The following is an 18,264-nucleotide window of genomic DNA, read 5'->3' on the forward strand; positions in this document are numbered from 1 at the left end:
GTGCATGCGGGTCGAGGGAGGAGTGTTGGGGTGTTGGAGTGTGTTCCTCTGGTGTCCTCAGAAGGGGATTCCCCAAACGGTTGTTCAAATGCTCTCGATTGTTGGGGTCGGGGAGGGGGGATGGGATGTGATACTGGCAAGATTGGGTTGCTTCAGTGGGTGGAGGGGGGAGCTGGGGGTTGGGGGCTGAACTGTTGTGCGTGGGGGGGGATGCGGGACTTTGATGTTGGGGTGAGAGTTGTTGTTGAACGTAGAATTACTGTTGCGTATGGAATGAGTGACGAGAGCGTAGGTACTGGATTCCGTGTGTGTGAACGCTCGGATGTTTGCATGGCGAGAATGTTCTGGACAGCGGAAAGATCTGCGTCAGGTGCATTTCGGTCGAGAGCTGCAGTGATGGCTGAAAGCTCCCTACAGGGATACGGTGGCAAATACAGGTGATGACACGCCGAATACTGTTTCCATAATGTCCTGGAACGTCCGTGGCCTTAACAACCCCCGCAAATGCAGGAATGTGCTTGCTTATTTAGATCGGCACCATGTGCAGATAGCAATGCTCCAGGAAACCCACCTTAACCCGAATGGTATCCCTAAGTTTGCGTGCAGATGGGCGAGTGTGCGAGAGTTTTCCTCCTATTCCACCTACTCTAGGGGGACTGTTATCCTGGTCAACAAACGATTACCGTTTCAAAAGCTGGGGGTGCGGGTGGATAACGAGGGGAGATATGTCATTCTTTGGGGAAGATTGGGCACTGATGTGATAATACTTGTGAATTGCTATGCCCCTAATGTTGACACTCCTGGATTTTTTTTGTCGCTGTGGGGCCATGTACTGGACATTGAAGCCACTCACATCCTCTGGGGGGGGGACTTCAACCTGTCGTTATGCCCTATGGCGGATAGATCGGACGGCAGGACACAATACAACACGAACGCCAGGGATACACTTCAGGGCATACTGACAGAGGCTGGACTAGTGGACGGCTGGAGACACACACACCCGACAGTTAGGGAGGGTACACATTTTACGGCACATGTGCGCTCATGGGCACGGATCGATTACTGCTTTCTCTCACGAGGCCTCGCTGGAGGAGTTGTTCGGGTGAAACATCTGCCTCGTACCTACTCGGACCATTGCCCTGTTCTGACGGTCCTGGAGATGCCGGGGTACGCTAGGGTGCGCCCGCCGTGGCGGCTCTTCCCCTCAGCCTTGCTGGACCCTGTTTTTAGACATGAACTAGGGGAGGAGATTGAAGCCTTCTTTCCGAGGAACAAAGGGTCGGTCGATAAGGTTGAAACGATCTGGGAAGCCTTTAAGGTGACAGTGAGGGGGATCACGATCTCTAAAAGTTGCGGGATACTAAGGGACATTGTGCGCACATTACTTAAAATTGAAGCAGAGCTTAAAGCGCTGGAGGCACAGATGGTTAGGGACCCCTGTCCTGACCTCGCCGGGCAATTCAGGGCACTGCTGTCGACCTATGAGGAAGAAGCGGCCAGGGAAACGAAGTTCCGGGGCAAATATTGGACGGCTAGGCGCTACTGCGAAGGGGACCGACCGGGTAAGGTGCTGGCAGCTCTCACGAGGCACCAGCGCTTCGCCACCCATATCCTGGAAATTTCTGATAGGGAGGGTAGGACTCACCAAGATTCCCAGGGAATTCATAACGCCTTCCTACAGCACTACCAGCGTTTATACTCCACGCAGCAGGTGGGGGAGGTGGAGTTCGGGAACTTCCTGGACGATATCGCACTCTGTTGGCTTGGGGATAGCGATAGGGCGTTCTTGGGGTGCCCGTTCGAACTGGACGAAATCAGGGAGGCGATTATGTCCCTTAGCAATGGCAAGGCGGCGGGGTTGGACGGCCTACCGGCCGAATTTTATAAATGTTATATCGACATCATGGCGCCGGTACTGAAGGAAGTCTTCGAGGACTCTCTCGAGGTTGGGATACTGCCGGGATCCATGAGAGAGGTGGCGATAACGTCGCTGTTGAAGCCGGGGAAGGATCCGAAAGACACGGATTCCTATCGCCCCCTTTCGCTGCTAAACTGCGACGCGAAGATCCTCGCAAAAGTACTGGCGACGAGGCTGTCCCTGCTTATGAACACCTTGGTGTTACCTGATCAATCTGGCTTTGTCCCGGGAAGAGCTACGTCCCACAACTTGCGCACATTGTTCTCCCTTATACCCACCATATCACCCGACTTGCCGATCGCGGCCATATTCCTGGACGCCACCAAGGCGTTCGACTCGGTGGAATGGGGTTACCTGCTTGCTATACTTGGCAGAATGGGGTTCCCCCGTATCTTTATAGCCTGGGTGAAGCTGCTCTACACCTCACCTGTCGCCAGGGTCGTCGTCAATGGGGTGCTTTCGGCACATATGCCAATCACGAGAGGAACTAGGCAGGGCTGCCCCCTATCGCCCCTGCTTTTCGCCTTGGCGATAGAACCGTTGGCTTGTAGAGTGCGACAGTTGCACAAGGCTAGTGCTTTTAACTGCCATCAGCGGCAGATAAGTATTTCGCTCTATGCGGATGATGTCACGTTATACGTGCGTAACCCACAAGACCACCTTAACTCGCTGCTGAGGGAGTTCGTGGCGTTTGGCGGCATATCAGGGGTTCATATAAACTGGAAGAAGTCGCAATTCTTCCCCCTCACACCTTCAGTAGCTCGGTTCCCGTTGGATTACCCCCTGGAGTGGTGTGATTCCGAATTGCGGTACCTGGGCATAGAGGTGTCGCTCGTTAAGGACGACACTATTCGGTCAAACTATGGGGTGGCTATCTCGCAGCTGACTGACAATGTATCCCGCTGGCGGGCCCTACCAATCTCAATGGCAGGGAGAGCTTCCCTGATTAAGATGGTCGTCCTCCCCCGGTTCCTCTATCTATTCCAAAACATTCCCTACTACCCAGGGGCCTATTTTTTTAAACGGCTTCGTTCTGAGCTCCTGCGCCTCTTTTGGGGCGGAAAGCAACCACGCATTAGCTGGAGGGTCCTGACGCAGCCATACGATAGGGGCGGATTCGATGTGCCCGATATGGAATTATACTATCTCAGCGCTCAGACTCAACACTCCTATCATTGGGTTAATCCCGCTCCCTTCATGCCACAGATCGCTGCCGAGGACTGGATCGTTCATCCGCTCCCGCTTAAGGGCATGCTGATGGGACTAACTGGGGATGTCGAGACGCCTGCTACTACTGTTACCTGCACTATTGATGCCTGGCGGAGAGTAACTAAACTGCTGGACGCCCCCTTACTTTATTCCCCGGCACTGCCCCTTGCGTACCATCCGAAACTTTCACTTCTAACGGAAACCGGATTTCGGTCCATGTGCAAACGCATACACCTCAATACTTGGGGTGACCTATTTCTAGAAGGGACGTTCCGTACAAAAGATCAGATGTTCCAGGCTACCCCCCCGACGCCCATGGAGGTGTTTTACTATATCAGACTCAGGCAGGGCATGCGAGACATACTCCCCAACTTCCCGGAAGAACCTGGGACGGTGCTGCCATTGCATACCATGCTCGTATCGGATGGCAAGCACTTAGTGTCCAAACTGTATGCCGCTATACGTGGGCAACGCCCGTCGATGTCGTCAAAGGCTCGTGCTAACTGGGACTCCGAACTGCCCTCTGCGCTCACAGATGAGCAGTGGAACTACTGCTGCTCGGGCACTGCGAGAGTCTCCTCCAGCTGCCGGCTGAAAATAATTCATTACAAGTTTGTGCAACGCTATTATTATACTCCAGTCAGGAAACTCAGGTTCCATCTCTCGGAAGATGATAGATGTGTGAGATGCCGAGCGAGCGGCGCGGATTTCCTCCACTTGGCTTGGGAATGTGGAGCCATACACGCGTATTGGGAACAGGTACATGCCGCACTCCAGATAATGATTGCTAGCTCATTGCCCATGGAGCCACTAGTGATGCTTTTGGGTTACACCAAACACGTGCCCAAACCGGATCGCAAATTTGTCGACATTGCGCTGCTCCTTGCTAAGCGGAGGATAGCTTGCAGGTGGGGAAGGGGGAGAGCGCCAAAATTTAAGGACTGGCTTGACGACCTCACATACTGCCAGGACCAACATGGTGTATATGCGGAACTGTTGCCGACCCGCTGCACGCCTAGCGACTTCTGGTCTCCCTTGCAGGTATACTGGCTGTCCCAGGCGACACTGAGCGAATCCTCTGGAGATGACGAGCTGACCCCGGGCCTGTGAGCATATAGACAATGTGCATTGCATTCACCATATTACTTCATACATGATGGGGGGTACTCACACCGCCTAACATGCAATGGGTGGCCATGACGGATGATTAAACATTGATAGTGAGGGACTGGGGATACCTGAAGACCTTGAGACAATGGGGTAGGGAGGGACCTCCCGCGCCCATCCTGATCCCGGGATAGGAGGGGTGGACGCACACACAGATAGCCACATACACCCAGAGCTGCAATCGGTGCTGGAGCAGGGGGACGTTGGGCACGGCCTAGCGCTGTGATTCGCCCCGCATATCCCTTCACTGGAGAATAGCTGCAATACCTAGCAGGGAAGATGCTGGCGCTCTGGCAGCCCATTGATGTACACATGAAACAATGCCTGTATTGCAATGAACTGTGTGCAGCTGTTACCTCTCTATTGAATGTACCATGTGACTTGCTTTACTGTATAGCAGATGCTGCCGCTGTCATGTTTCTTTTTCTCTTGTTTTTTGTCACTTCTGTACTGTGCGCAACTAATAAAGGTTTAAAAAAAAAAAAAATATGTGGGGTGAGCAGGTGGATGTAGGACAGCCTTTGGTATCAGGCATGCTGATCTGAAGAAGTATCTTACTAATTGAGAAATGGGAGTAGGGTAGTGTCAGATTTGGATTCGTCAGGGGTTAGGAATGATACTGCATGCCATATCACCCTTTGAGTTTACATCTATGTTTTAGAGCGACCAGCTACAAATTGAGTTCTGTAGTTAGGTATTATGAGATAGTACTAAAGATTAGACAGCATCCTTAAGATACACTTTTGTGATGGATGGTTTGCAGTTTATGAGGGCACTTTTAAAGAGGCTTCTGATGCATGGTTCTAAGTATAAGCTTTTATCAACTATAAAGTGTACTGATATGACACAATTCGCTGTTTTAGTTTCTTGTAAGGTATTAAGCCAGCTGCCAGTTAACTTAGATTTTTTTTGTTTGGGGAAAGGGAAACGAATTGAGCATCAGGACTGATCACTATTAGTTGTCTGTTTTTCAATCAATTTTGAATTTTGGTGAGACATTTAATAAATGATACGGGTCTAAATATTTGGTGATTGTAATGCAGCATCTGGTACTGTAAGAACGCATGCAAGAGTTAAAGTGAGAAAAAAATGACAGTATAAGTAAAATAATAAGTTGGTAGGAATGTGGGAAAAACTAGAAAAGACAAGTATGAGGGGCTAACACTATCTCCATACAGCAAAGATTCTATGAATGTGCTGACCTGCTTCTACTTCTATCAATACTATTTTTTTTCCTAGGTGTCAATGTCAAACTCTAAGTTTATTTGAGCCACAAACTTGTTAAAGAGTAAAACCTTTCCTAGGTGTCAGCTTCTACATCCACTTGCTGGGGCTAGTAGCAAGTCATAACTTAAGCATGCCTAAAACTTTTGCTAGATTCATTCTGTACCTGTAAACCCTTTTCCAATAAGATGACTCCTTCACTTCATATGATACACCCCACGTACATCAGCAGAGGGGAGAATGCTTCTACATAGCAGTACCTTAAAGAGCAAGTTACTTTCCTTCTGTAACGCTCTATCTGCAGATTCCTCACCTTTTGAATATCCCCAGACACTAGACTGGATCAGGGAGATTAAAAACAGCACTGCTCCTGCACACCAGTAGGTAGCATTGTGTTGCTCTGTGACAAAAGTGTAGCCGTGTATAAGTGCCACCTCCGCAACCCGACAAACAAGTTACTTTAGTAAGAGACATAGATTAGTTGTGGATTCCTCACCTTAGAATTACCCGAAGGCGTCAGACTGGATAAGGAGAATCTTTCTTCAGCAGTATCCCTGCGTGTTTTTAGGTGGCGTCAGTCGACTCTACGTTCGTTGTTGACATTGTGGTTGCCGGAATGACGTAGCGGTATCTACTTAGACACCAGCTCTGCATGCTGATGCCAGTTCTTTACTTGACATTCCACGCCAGAAGCGCAGAGCCATGCAAGACACTGACCACTGTGCACAAAACTAGGGCCCTGAAGGGAAGTCCCTTACCCTAGAAGTCAGTTCGCAGAACGGGGAGTAAGGGTAGGGTGGTGAGGAATCCATAACTAATCTATGTCTCTTACAGATATATTGTTACCGAAGGGAAGTAACTTGCTAATCTGAAAGAGACAATTAGTTATGGATTCCTCACCTTAGAATAGATACCCCAGCAATACCAACCCTGGAGGTGGGTCTGCGAATCAAGTTCACACAAGAAAGTCCTGGAGAACTGAACGGCCAAGAAGCCATCTCTCTGGACTTGGCTGTCCAGGCAGTAGTGTTTGGTAAACATGTGAAATGAAGCCCACGTAGCTGCCTATCAGATGTCAAGAAGGGGGACTCCACTTCCCAAAGCAGTAGTAGCTGCCGTCGCCCTGGTGAAATGGGCACGCAACCCCACTGGAGGTTCCTTTTTCGCTAAGGAATAGCAGATTTTGATGCTAAGAATGACCCATCGAGATATGGTTTGTTTTTGCACAGTCCGACCTTTCTTGGCGCCCACATAGCCAACAAAGAGCTGGTCATCCACCCGGATTTGTTTTGTGCGATTTAGATAGAATGAAAGCGCTCGTTTTGGATTCAGACGGAGGAGCCACTCCTCCTCTTTAGAAGGATGCAGGGGCAGGAAGAATGTGGGCAAAGTGATGGTCTGTCCTAAGTGGAAAGAGGTAACCACTTTGGGAAGGAAAGAAGGCCTAATTCGAAGGACAACCTTGTCCAGATGAACATCCAGAAAAGGATGTTTGAAAGAAAGAGCCTGAAGCTCACTCACCCTGCGAGCAGAGGTGATGGCAACCAGTAAGGCAGTTTTAAGTGTCAGAAGTCTAAGAGGACAGATATGTAGTGGCTCGAAAGGAGTGCACATAAGATGGGTCAGAACCAGGTTCAAGTCCCACTGGAACTTGAACCTGGAGTACGGGAAAAGCCCTGACTTGGTTGAACTCTTTTCTGTCCGACAGATCGCAATCTGTCCGACTAGGCAGCTACACTTCCACACCTCGAAAGATCAAGTATGGTGTACAACAGGGGGCATCATTAAGCCCAACATTATTTAATCTTTATGTATCATCGTTAGCCACTATAGGGAAGAAGTGGGGCGTCAACATCTGCTCATACGCAGATGATACACAACTAATGATTGCCTTAAATGGTGAAGAAGACTCCAAAAACAGACTGCTCAACTGCCTTACGGAATTATCTAGTTGGATGCATAATCATTGTCTGAAATTAAATGCCGATAAATCGGAGATTCTATTGTTCGGCGGTTCCCAACAACTTTGGGATGACACCTGGTGGCCCAACACTCTCGGTACACCCCCTAAACCAACTCAGACGGCGAGGAATTTGGGAGTCCATATTGACAATGCATTGTCAATGAAAAACCACGTAACAACTATTTGTGGTAAACGCTTCGCGCTACTGAAAATGCTACGAAGAGTGTTTCCCTGGATTCCCCTGGAATGTAGAAAGATCTTAGTCCAGTCACTATTAATTAGTAGACTAGACTATGGGAATTCCCTATTCGTTGGCATGGCGGATTATTTATTTTCAAAGCTACAGCTTGTTCAGAATGCGGCAGCAAAAGCCGTATGTAACAAAATAAAATATGACTCTGCTACAAGTTGTTTGAGAGCCTTACACTGGCTGCCAATGAGAGAAAGAGCCTCTTTCAAAATGCTGTGCATCACCCACAGAGTACTGCATGATACTGGCCTGACTATCCTAAAAAATAGAATCAACTTCTATGTACCAAATAGAAATCTTCGCTCCCAATTCACTGCAAGAGCGGTAACCACCCGAATAAAGAAGGTTAGGACGGGTGGCCGTGCCTTCTCACATTTAGCTGCAAACCTGTAGAATAACTTAGCGACAGACTTAAGACTCACTGATGGTTACCTTACTTTTAGAAAAAAACTTAAAACCACGCTGTTCATTAATACTCATTAAAAATTATCATCGACCTGTGTCAGCTCTCTGTACATTGTTTAATCTTAGCGCCATGATATCCTTTTAGGATGAATGTTAGCGCTTTAGAAATACTTTTACCATTACCATTACCATTACCACTGGGGCATTATGAAAGGAATTGGAGGAAACAAGTGAATAATGCCCTTAAGGAAGCGATTTACAATAGTGGACTTGAAAAGAGAAGGCTGGTCAAGAAGCCGAAGGAAGGCTGAAATAAGATAGCCTTTTAGAGTGCCCAGAGCAGAGCCCTGCTCGGCCAAAGAAGGAATGAAAAGGAGAACCTCTGAAAGGGGTGCAGAAAGGGGATGCACAGCCTTTGCTGTGCACCATGCCACACATTTTTTCCATCTACAGGCGTATACCGTTTTGGTAGAGTGACGCCTGGCTGCCAAGATAACGTTACAGACTTCGGGAGGAAGGTCGAAAGCTTCAACTGTCGCCGCTAAATCTCCACGCAAGGCGGGGGATGCTGGACAGGTTTGGGAGGAGGACTGTCCCCTGCTGCTGCGACAGAATATCCTCCCGAAGGCGCAGTCTGATCGGAGGATCGTTGGCCATGTGTATACCATACTCTTCGAACCCAGTCTGGAGGCACAAGAATGACTTGGGGCCCGGTCGCGCTTGATCTTCTTCAGCACTCTGGGTAGAAGTGGTATAGGCTGAAAGGTGTATAGAAGACCGTAACTCCATTTGCGACAAAAAGCGTCGCCGAGCGAGTCCTGCCTTGGAAATTCCAACACGCAGAACGGCTAACATTGCACTTTCTCTTCGTTGGCGAATATATCTAACCAAGGCTCTCCCCACCGCTGAAAGTGACCTGGCACCACCTCCGAGTGAAGACGTCATTCGTGATCCATCATGCTCCGGCAGCTGAGTTTGTCCGCCCTGGCGTTCAGAGAACCTGCCAGGTGCTGAACCATCATGGACATGCCCTGATGTTCTAGCCACTTCCAGAGACAGAAAGAAGGAATGCCTTCACTTCTAGATGTATCGCCCAAAGCTCCAGTAGTTGATGTGGAGCCCGGACTCCGCCAGAGACCAGAGGCCTCTGGTCTACGCCTCTCCCATGTGGCCGCCCCACCCCAGAAGTGATGCATCTGTCACCACTGTGAACTCTGGCTGGGGAAGGGAGAGGCACCTGCCATTGACCCAATCCTGGTTCGTGGTGCAGTGCCCTCCGAGACCTGGAAGCAATCGGAAAGAATTCCCTGATACTGTGCCCACAGTAACTTCAAGTCCCAATGCACAGCCCTCATATGTCACCTGGAATAGTCCACCTGCAGGAGGCCATGAGGCCCAGTAGCCTTATGGTCATTTTGACCGAAACCCGGGATAGAGCCTGAAAGAGTGAAATCATAGCCCGAATATCCTGGACTCGCTGCTCAGGAGGATAAGCCCGAAACTGTGCTGTGTCCAGAATCGCTCTGATGAAAAGGAGCTTCTGAGAGGGGACCAGGTGTGACTTTGGCAGGTTGATGGTGAACCTCAGCAAATGCAGGAGGTTGGCTGTAGTTAGGAGGTGGAAGACGACAGCCTGGGCGAGCCTGACTTCAACAGTCGGTCATCGTGATAGGGGAAGACTGGAACCCTGATCTGCGCTGGTGAGCGGCCTTCACCTTGTCAACATCTGAGTGGCGCTGATAAGGCCACAGGGGAGCATGGTAAACTGAAAGTGCTTGTGGCCTACCGTGAACCGTAGGTAACGCCGATGGGCCGGCAGGACGAGGATGTGAAAATAAGTGTCCTGCAAGTCCAATGCTACCATCCAGTCTCCAGGGTCAAGGGCAGACAGGACCTGAGCCAGTGTCAACCTCTTTAACTTCTCCTTCCGGAGGAAACGGTTGACGCTCCTGCGATCCAAGATAGGACGCAGGCCTTTGTCCTTCTTGGGCACCAAAAAGTATTAGGAATGACAACCACGACCTACTTCTGGGGCAGAACTCGCTTGATGGCTTCCTTGGCCAAGAGAGCCACAACTTCCTGTTGGAAAAGGGCCAGGTGATCCTCCGCCATTTGATGGAATTGAGGTGGCATTGATGGAGGGGTAGTCTCGAAGGGGAGGGAGTAGCCCCTTCGGGCTATCTGCAAAACCCACCTGTCCGACGTGATGGTGAGCCAGTGGGGGAGGTGGTGGCGAATCCTGCCGCCCACTGGCAAATGGTGGCGCTGAAAGGTGGGCCTAGGAGGGCTTAGAGGCGGCTGCAGAGGAAGCGCTGGTGGCCTGGCCCACCCGCGGGCTCCCAGACCCAAGATGATGGATGCCACGTCCCTGGGCGCGCAGAGGCTGAACATCATCATATTACATCCTTATACATATGGCTAGTGTTCTTCCCATTGTGGAAGATGCCCTGTGCCACCTTGGGATGCACCTGCATTTGTGATCTGCCAGTTTGAAAATGCAGGGATGCACGTATTCACAAAAAATGCAGGGATGCACGTATTCACAAAACATACGGCGCACCCCTGTGTTTCCCTTAGCGCTGGCACAAAAAAAGCTGTCTAGCACCACCCTGGGCACCTTGTTGCAAGGGTGCCTGCGCTGCAAAGGTGTCCCTTTCTGCACATAAACAATCATTAATGGCAATTTGCACCTTCTATGTGTGCTGCAAAATGCAGCACACATGGAAAGAGCAAAAAACGAGGAGAAATAATAATTTCTCCACATATCGCCATTTTAATGCCTGGTATTTCATGGCGTTTTTGGCGCTGCCTCAATCTTTTAAATCTGGGGCAGTGTCAAAAAGCAATGGTTGTTGGGGTGCAACGCCCGCAGCAACACCCACTGCATGCCCCATTGCCTTAGAGGACTACGGCGGAACAGGGCATATTTACAAGGTGGCTTAGCGTCACCTTGTAAATATGGAAAATGCACAGCCCACTTTAAGCATAAAAAAATAATGACGTTCCGGTGGCGGCGAGGGCTTGTAAATATGCCCCAGAGTTTATGAGCAAAGTGGCATGACCAGTGTTGTCTATAAGCACCAGCAACAGCCTTCCTCTGATGGTAGTGTGCTTTCAATCGTCAGTTGTTGAGGTAAGGGAACACGGGCATTCTCAACCTCCGAAGGTGTGCGGCGACCGACACCATCACTTCTGTGAACACTCATGGGGCATATGTGAGGCCAAAAGGAAGCAAAGCAAACTGAAAATACTCGAGGCCCACTGTGATTCACTGGTGTCGCCTATGGGCCTGCAGGATGGGGATATGGAATGGAATGGAAAGGTATTTGTAAAGCGCATGGCTACCATAAGGCCTCCCAGCGCTGAGGAACCGGACTGTAGGTACACACTTTAGCTGGATGGGAATAGCAGTGTTTTTAGCCACTTACGAAAGACCAGGTGGTTTTCTTCCAGATCAATCTGATCCGAAAGAGTGTTCCACCTTCTGGAAGCGACATATGAAAATCGCTGTCCTCCACTTCTGGACTTGCGGATTTTCGGAATGGTCGCCAGGCGTTTGTTTCCAGATCGTAGTGCTCTATTAGGATGATAGGGGACCATGATTGACTGAAGTATTTCCGGACATTTAGAGGTCATGATCTTGTGGGTGACACAGAGGGCATTGATTTGTATCCTCTCTGCTACGGGCAACTAGTGAAGTAAGCCTATAGCTCCTCGGGCTGATTCCCTGCGGGGGATACCCAGGGGCAGTCTGGCAGCACAGATCTGCACTGCCTGAAGTTTCAATATTGTGGTATTTGGTGATCCAATATAGAGAGCAATAGCATAGTCCAAGCGGGAGAGAATCAACGCTTGGACCACTAGATTTTTTGTCTTCCTAGGTAGGATTGGAAAGACTTTCCTCATCATCTTTAACAGTCCAAAGCAGCAACCTGCCACTTTCTGAGCTTGGACTTTCATATTTAGTTTGTTGTCCAGCCAGACTCCCAAACTTTTTATTTGCTCTTTGGGGGCAGGAGCATTTCCTAGACAGTTGGGCCACAAGGGAGTGGATCCCTCTGGAAATGGTTTACCCAGAAATAAGGGTTCCCCCGGACCAATGCTGCCATCCAGTCTCCAGCGTCTAGGGCAGACAAGCTTACTAATACAGTGGTAGCAGTGACAAAATGAAGATGCATGTCCTAAATAAAATAATAACAGTAAAAAAGGATGTAATATGCTGATAGTTTGATAATTACAGGATAGCAGTGAGGAGCACATACAACCCCAAAACACCCTACTACCTAAGGCGTTGGGTATGCGCTCCGATCCACATTGGGGTCCACTAAATCAATGATACTAGAAGGGATGAAGCATACATTACATTCCAAGGTATTCATATGCTATTTGGTAAGAAATAAGTCCTTGGTTTCCGGCAAAGTTTTGCTAACAAATTTAGTAGTTGTCCACGATGGTTGTACAGGTACAGTTAGAACTATGAACAGCTGAGTAGATGGAACATCCAGGCCCGAGTGTTTTGTGCTTTTGGACTTTATGAAGGCTGATAAGTTTTGTAATCCACAGGCCAGGCATCCAAGTTAATGACATTTGTTCAGTTTATAGTATTTTCATTCAGCATTTTCAGAGTCAGGTAGTACAAGGAAGAGATTCGGAATAAGATAAAAAGGAGTACAATGTGGTCACTGTTAAGAAAGTAGAGGAGCCAACGAGAATCAGTCACACCAGTTGGGGTGTGTTACACATTCAAAATGGTGCAACTCTGATTTTCAGTGGCTCCTCTACTTTGTGTGGCTTATCACAGCCTACATTTCCATAGATGTTCCTTTTTGCTACTTTCCTTGCATCTTGTCAGACGCAGGATTACTTCCTAAAAAATGACCACATTATACGGCTTCTCTGACAATATTGCTTCCTATTATGGTTATCTCCTGGCCCCCATACTTCGGATGGTTTAGCACCGCCTAAATTTCCATATGTGTTTTATTCTGCCACTTAACCAGAAGCGTGTCTGACGCAAGCCTACTTCCTTAACAACAACCACATCTTACTCCTTCTTATACACTATGGCTTCCTAGAACTACTTCTCTGTCAGACTGTGGATTGACTGGGACAAATCCTGCTTTGCCTTCTTGTACTTTTGATTTGACCTACTGCAAGACTTGGACCATGATGAGGACCTGTAACGAGAGCGGGTCCACACCCTTTCCTTCAAGCGCAAACAGGACTTTCACAATTTCTTACAGTGCTCTGCGACATACAGCTTCGATTCATGTTCCCAGATTCCTGAGGTCCCCTTGTCGTAGGACGAGTCTTACATCATATGGATCTGTCACAGATATGTGGTTGCAACAGTCCCAACAAACCTTAAACAGAGTAGTTTTTGGAGAGGACATTTTCCCTTGCACACTGCTTTTTGGACCAATGTGGAGAAAAAACTTGTCAACCAACAAGAGAAATGTGGGAGCGAGCTCCAGATCCTCATAGGAAGGTGAGGAGAGGAGAGAGAGGAACTGATGTCGTAGCACAGAGATGGCGCCTACCTGCGACTATTTGTAACTTCCGGAGCAGAAAGACGTCAGTGCAGAGCTGCGCAGCGTCCCCTACCAGCGCGAAGGAGCAATGCAGTTTTAAATCTGCTTTCAGTCTGGTGCCTGCTGGTATTCTAAAGGTGAGCAATCTGCAGTTATGATTTCCCATGAAAAAGCCAACGATTTATCCCTTAGAAAGTCCTTTAAATCCATATTCTCCAAACCCCACTGATAGTGTAGAAAATTCTACGCACCTGGAGGCTTGCAATTACAGGTATGCTTTTAGACATCACATTTTATAGTGCGGTGGATGTAATTGCAAGAAAACACATAATATTCAATGTGTAATGCTCACAATCTTTACAGTCTTCTATCCTATCAGACAGCATTAATTACAAGCATCGCTAGCTTTATTTTACTCTAAATGCCTCTCATCTGTGGTAACTCTATTTATGAAATGAGTACTCGCTGTGCTAATTTCTTTTTTGTGGGACACCACCAGGGCTCCCTTCAAAGTTGTCCTGTATGCTGATAACAACTAGAACTGCACAAGACCAATAGGAAATTCAACCACATAACACTCAACCTCTCCATGGGCTTCAATGGCTTTCTTCCAGCCGACATGAAATTCTTTTTTCCTCCAAAACCTTTATTGAGGAGCAAAAAGTCATACACATTACACTGTGCCATCCAGCAACTCGGATTAAACCACAACATCAAATTCAAATTCCACTGTGTCATCTGCAATTTTGGCTTCAGCAAAGGCTATCTTGTTGACAAATACTGTATCTCTGGGGACCAAAGTACTATCCACTCTGGTGCACCAACACTTTTACTTACTTCCTGTTACGGACTTCCGTCAGCTCCATTAGCCGTTCCTGTGCTGCCCGCAATTCATCCAGCCGCTGCTGGTATCTAGAATCGCAATTATTGTTGCGCTCGCAGTTGGAAACCTGATTTGAAAGCTCGTTAGCACGATCCCTCAGCTGCTGGATTGAGGAGTACAAGTTCTCGTCGTCTTCTTCCTGCATCAGTGCGCCACCGCCACAAAGAAGAGAAAAGAGAAAAACAAAGATATCAAAATGATAGTAGACATTTACTCAATCCTTGATCGCCCAACAGAATGGTTAATCTTCAAGTGACAAAAATAAATATCAGTAAGAGAAGGATAGGCAAAGTTTTAATATGAACAATACATACACCTAGAATGTTCTTGACAAATCCTCATCACCACCCTGCGGATAAAACCCAAAACATGGCATTCCTCGTGGAATTCACATGTCTGATCTGAAAGGATAGCTCAGTACACCGAAAAAACAGAGGTAAGCTTGGGCTTGGCAGGAATCAGCACTGTCTAGATGACAACACTGATAACACAAGGTGGAGATCTGTTATTAACCTCTTCGCCGCTAATGACAAGGGTAACTCGTCATGGACTTTTCATTGATTTCAATGGAAATTACATGAGCAGCCTAATAATGCCTTAGCAGCCAAGTGGTTAATCAAACAACATAAAAAAAAGGAACTGGGCTTCTCTTAAAAAAGAAACATTCTCTCATAGTTGCTAGAGACGCAGGTGGTACTTGATGCAACAAATAAAGTGGTCCTCTCATCATTTGGAGGTGGTCAAAGACTGATTTTCCAGCTCCAGCTGGTTGACCCACTCCACCTTCCCTATACGCAGCCCACCTCTAACCTTTTTTCCAAACTTTTTTTTTCCTTTCACCTTACTGTAATTTTCTTTTCAGCCAAACTGTTCATATGGAATGTTTAAAAATGTGCTTGTACTTGCGTGCTGCTTCAAACTTGATGATTTATAACTTCTAATAAAGCTTTGAAATAGAAACAGAACAACACTGGCAGATGCTGCGTTCCAGAGAGAGTGGAAATCGATTTGATAGTTGCTATTTACTTACAGAGCAGTGCATGTTACCGTGCTGGAAACAACATCTTTCATGTTTGGATTGTGCTGCAATTGTGGAGAAGGGCCTCAAGCAACAAAAATGATCCTGAAAATCCTTTCCTACACAGAATAGTCTATTTACAAATAGAACTGGTTGTATTTACCTCAAAGCTATTGATTTGTCAGTTGTAGAATTGCAGGGGCTCAAATCTGAGGCTTCAAAACCTGTAGTAGTGTTTCTGGAATCCAGAACCACAAAACTATATGAAAACAGTACTCTTATTTTAAGTGTTCTTCCAGGGTGAGGAAGAAGCCTGTGTTAATCTGATCACTGCGGGCTTAGTTATGAGAGACCTGCATCCCTTCTACACCATGTAAAGTGGTACATGCGTGACCCAGGGCTCTCATTCTGATTTATGAAGCCACAGCAAGCCACCCTGCGTGGCTATCAGTGGCCTCATAGTTCATCAGTACGGCAACGCAGAGCAAATTGCTGCTTTGCCTTACTCTGCGCCCGGGTGGAGTTTCGTGGGCGTAGTGACGGGTTTTCCCAAACAACACCAAAAGGATTCTGACACTGCCCCAGATTTTACCAAAACTTGTAAAACTGGAGAAGTGCTGAATCTATTTGCCTCCCGAGGAGAGCCGCTTTAATAATGAATGCAAACCATGTGCTCTATTTTTGTGAAAGCCCAGTTTGACATCAGAAAGGATTTAGGTGTAATTAAGCAATCCCCCTAACATCAAACACCGAAAAAAGAAACAATGTAGTCTTACACCACACCTGCACCTCTGTGAAATCAAGTATCACCAAAGCCTCAATTGGTATGAAAACATGGAGGATAAATGACATTTTAAACAATCAAGTGGCAAAAGAAAAAATTCTAATACGCATTAAAGTCTTCTTCAATGAAAATCCAACAGATTTAGCCCCAAAACTCCTTTGGGCTACCATGAAATTCACTAATAAAGTTCTTATGATCATTAACATGCATAACAAAAAAAAAATACAAATAAAAACGTGGACGCTCTGGAGCAGTGGTTCTTAACCTGTGGTCCGAGGCGCCCTGGGGGTCTGAATGGCATACTCAGCGTACTCAACATTAATAGAGTATATACAAATAAGGAAGTGACATTGAAAATTTGAAAACTTTTCCCATATTTGATTGTGAATTTCACAAAATGTTTCAATATTTGAGCATCTGTGCAATGTATACTTGTTTTTGTACTCTTGTGCATTGTTCTGAGGTCCAAATCAAAGACATTGCTTAGGCTAGGGGTCCCTAGCTCTCAATAATGATGCGTGGGGGTACCCGGATTCTATTAATGATTCATTGGGGTTCCGCAGTCATCAAAAGGTTAAGAAATTCTGCTCTAGAGAAAGACATCTGTCCCCGGATCACACTCCCACACCTTCCAAAGGCAAAACCTTATTACACAAACCAAATTCCCTAAAATATGAGTGCAACACAATCATCGGTGAGAGAGCTCATTTCTGGGTTATGAATCTCAGGGTAAAAAAAAAAAACTGGGAATTTAATAAAGCCGGTAAGACCCTATCAAACTACCTTTTGGCCACAGGTAATAAATGTAACATTTTAGCACTTGAAGGTAAAACAGGACAAACTAAAAGCAACTCCAAAAATATCCTAGCATGATTTTACAAGTTTTTCTGAACTCTGTATAAAACAAAAATGCAACCATCTGAAATAGATAGTCAAGCCTTCATGGATAAACTACAACAACCTTTGTTAGACAATTATTAAAAATCGGAGAGCTTAGTAAAAAATAAATAAATAGAAAAATCATGAAATCAACCAACTCAAAAGTGGTAAGGCAGGCCCTGATGGGCTGCTGCTGAGCATTTATAAAAGTTACCAGGCACAATTATTAAACAACATGAGAGCAGTCTTTACATATTTTGCGAGATCTGAAACAATCGGGGGCAGGGCTTCAGACTATTGCGGTGATTCATAAAGAAGGTAAGGACCCCTTAGTAAATAATAATTATAGGCCCATATTGCTACTTAATGTTCATTGCAAAATATATCTTAAAATCCTTGCCTCAGACTTAAGGAGGTGCTGACAATTCAAATTCATCACACACAGACAGGGTTTGCCATAGGTGGACTTGTATACTATAATATACCATTATTTGGACAAGCTTTAGAATAAGACAAACTACTGACCTTCACCATAATAGCCATGGCCTTGGATGCAGAGAAGGACTTCAATAAGTTATTGTGCACCTTCCTGCATTCAGTGGCACGTAAATATGACCTCACAGCCTCTTTCGAATGATTGATCTTCGCCCTATATGCCCATCCAACAGCACGTATTAGTATCAATGGAACACTCTCAGAGAAATTTAGTCTGTCATAGGATACCAAACAAGGATGACCACTCTCACCCCTTTTATTTTTATTAGTTATAGAATCCCTGCTAGTAACTGTCCAATCTAACCAAAACATCAAAGTGATCCTGTTCCCCTTCGCAACCCAACAGATATACATAGATACCAATGACAGGATTAAATGTTGTATTGACTGGATGTGTACTAAACAAACAATGATTCATACATCCAAAAATGCTTGCCAACATGTTTCATCCGATTTTAACAAGCCCATAAGGGTCTACGTCTGTCTTCAGGACCGCTACAATCTGTGCCAATGTGCAGTCATTTGTAAAAACATGCAC

The 18,264-nt window shown here is 46.7% G+C and overlaps 1 protein-coding gene across 1 annotated transcript in view; it reads right to left on the reverse strand.

Annotated features, from left to right (window-relative positions):
• The window catches only part of LOC147724808 (1-phosphatidylinositol 4,5-bisphosphate phosphodiesterase gamma-1-like), a 731,250-nt gene that overhangs the window by 13,196 nt on the left and 699,790 nt on the right, over positions 1-18,264 (reverse strand). Inside the window, exon 32 of the mRNA XM_086966316.1 lies at positions 14,505-14,689. Coding sequence (XP_086822442.1) covers positions 14,505-14,689 — 185 coding nt within the window. The remainder of the gene's footprint in view (positions 1-14,504; positions 14,690-18,264) is intronic.

This window comes from Lissotriton vulgaris, chromosome 4_1, assembly GCF_964263255.1.
Source record: "Lissotriton vulgaris chromosome 4_1, aLisVul1.2, whole genome shotgun sequence".
In the NCBI taxonomy this organism is placed as follows: Eukaryota; Metazoa; Chordata; class Amphibia; order Caudata; family Salamandridae; genus Lissotriton; species Lissotriton vulgaris.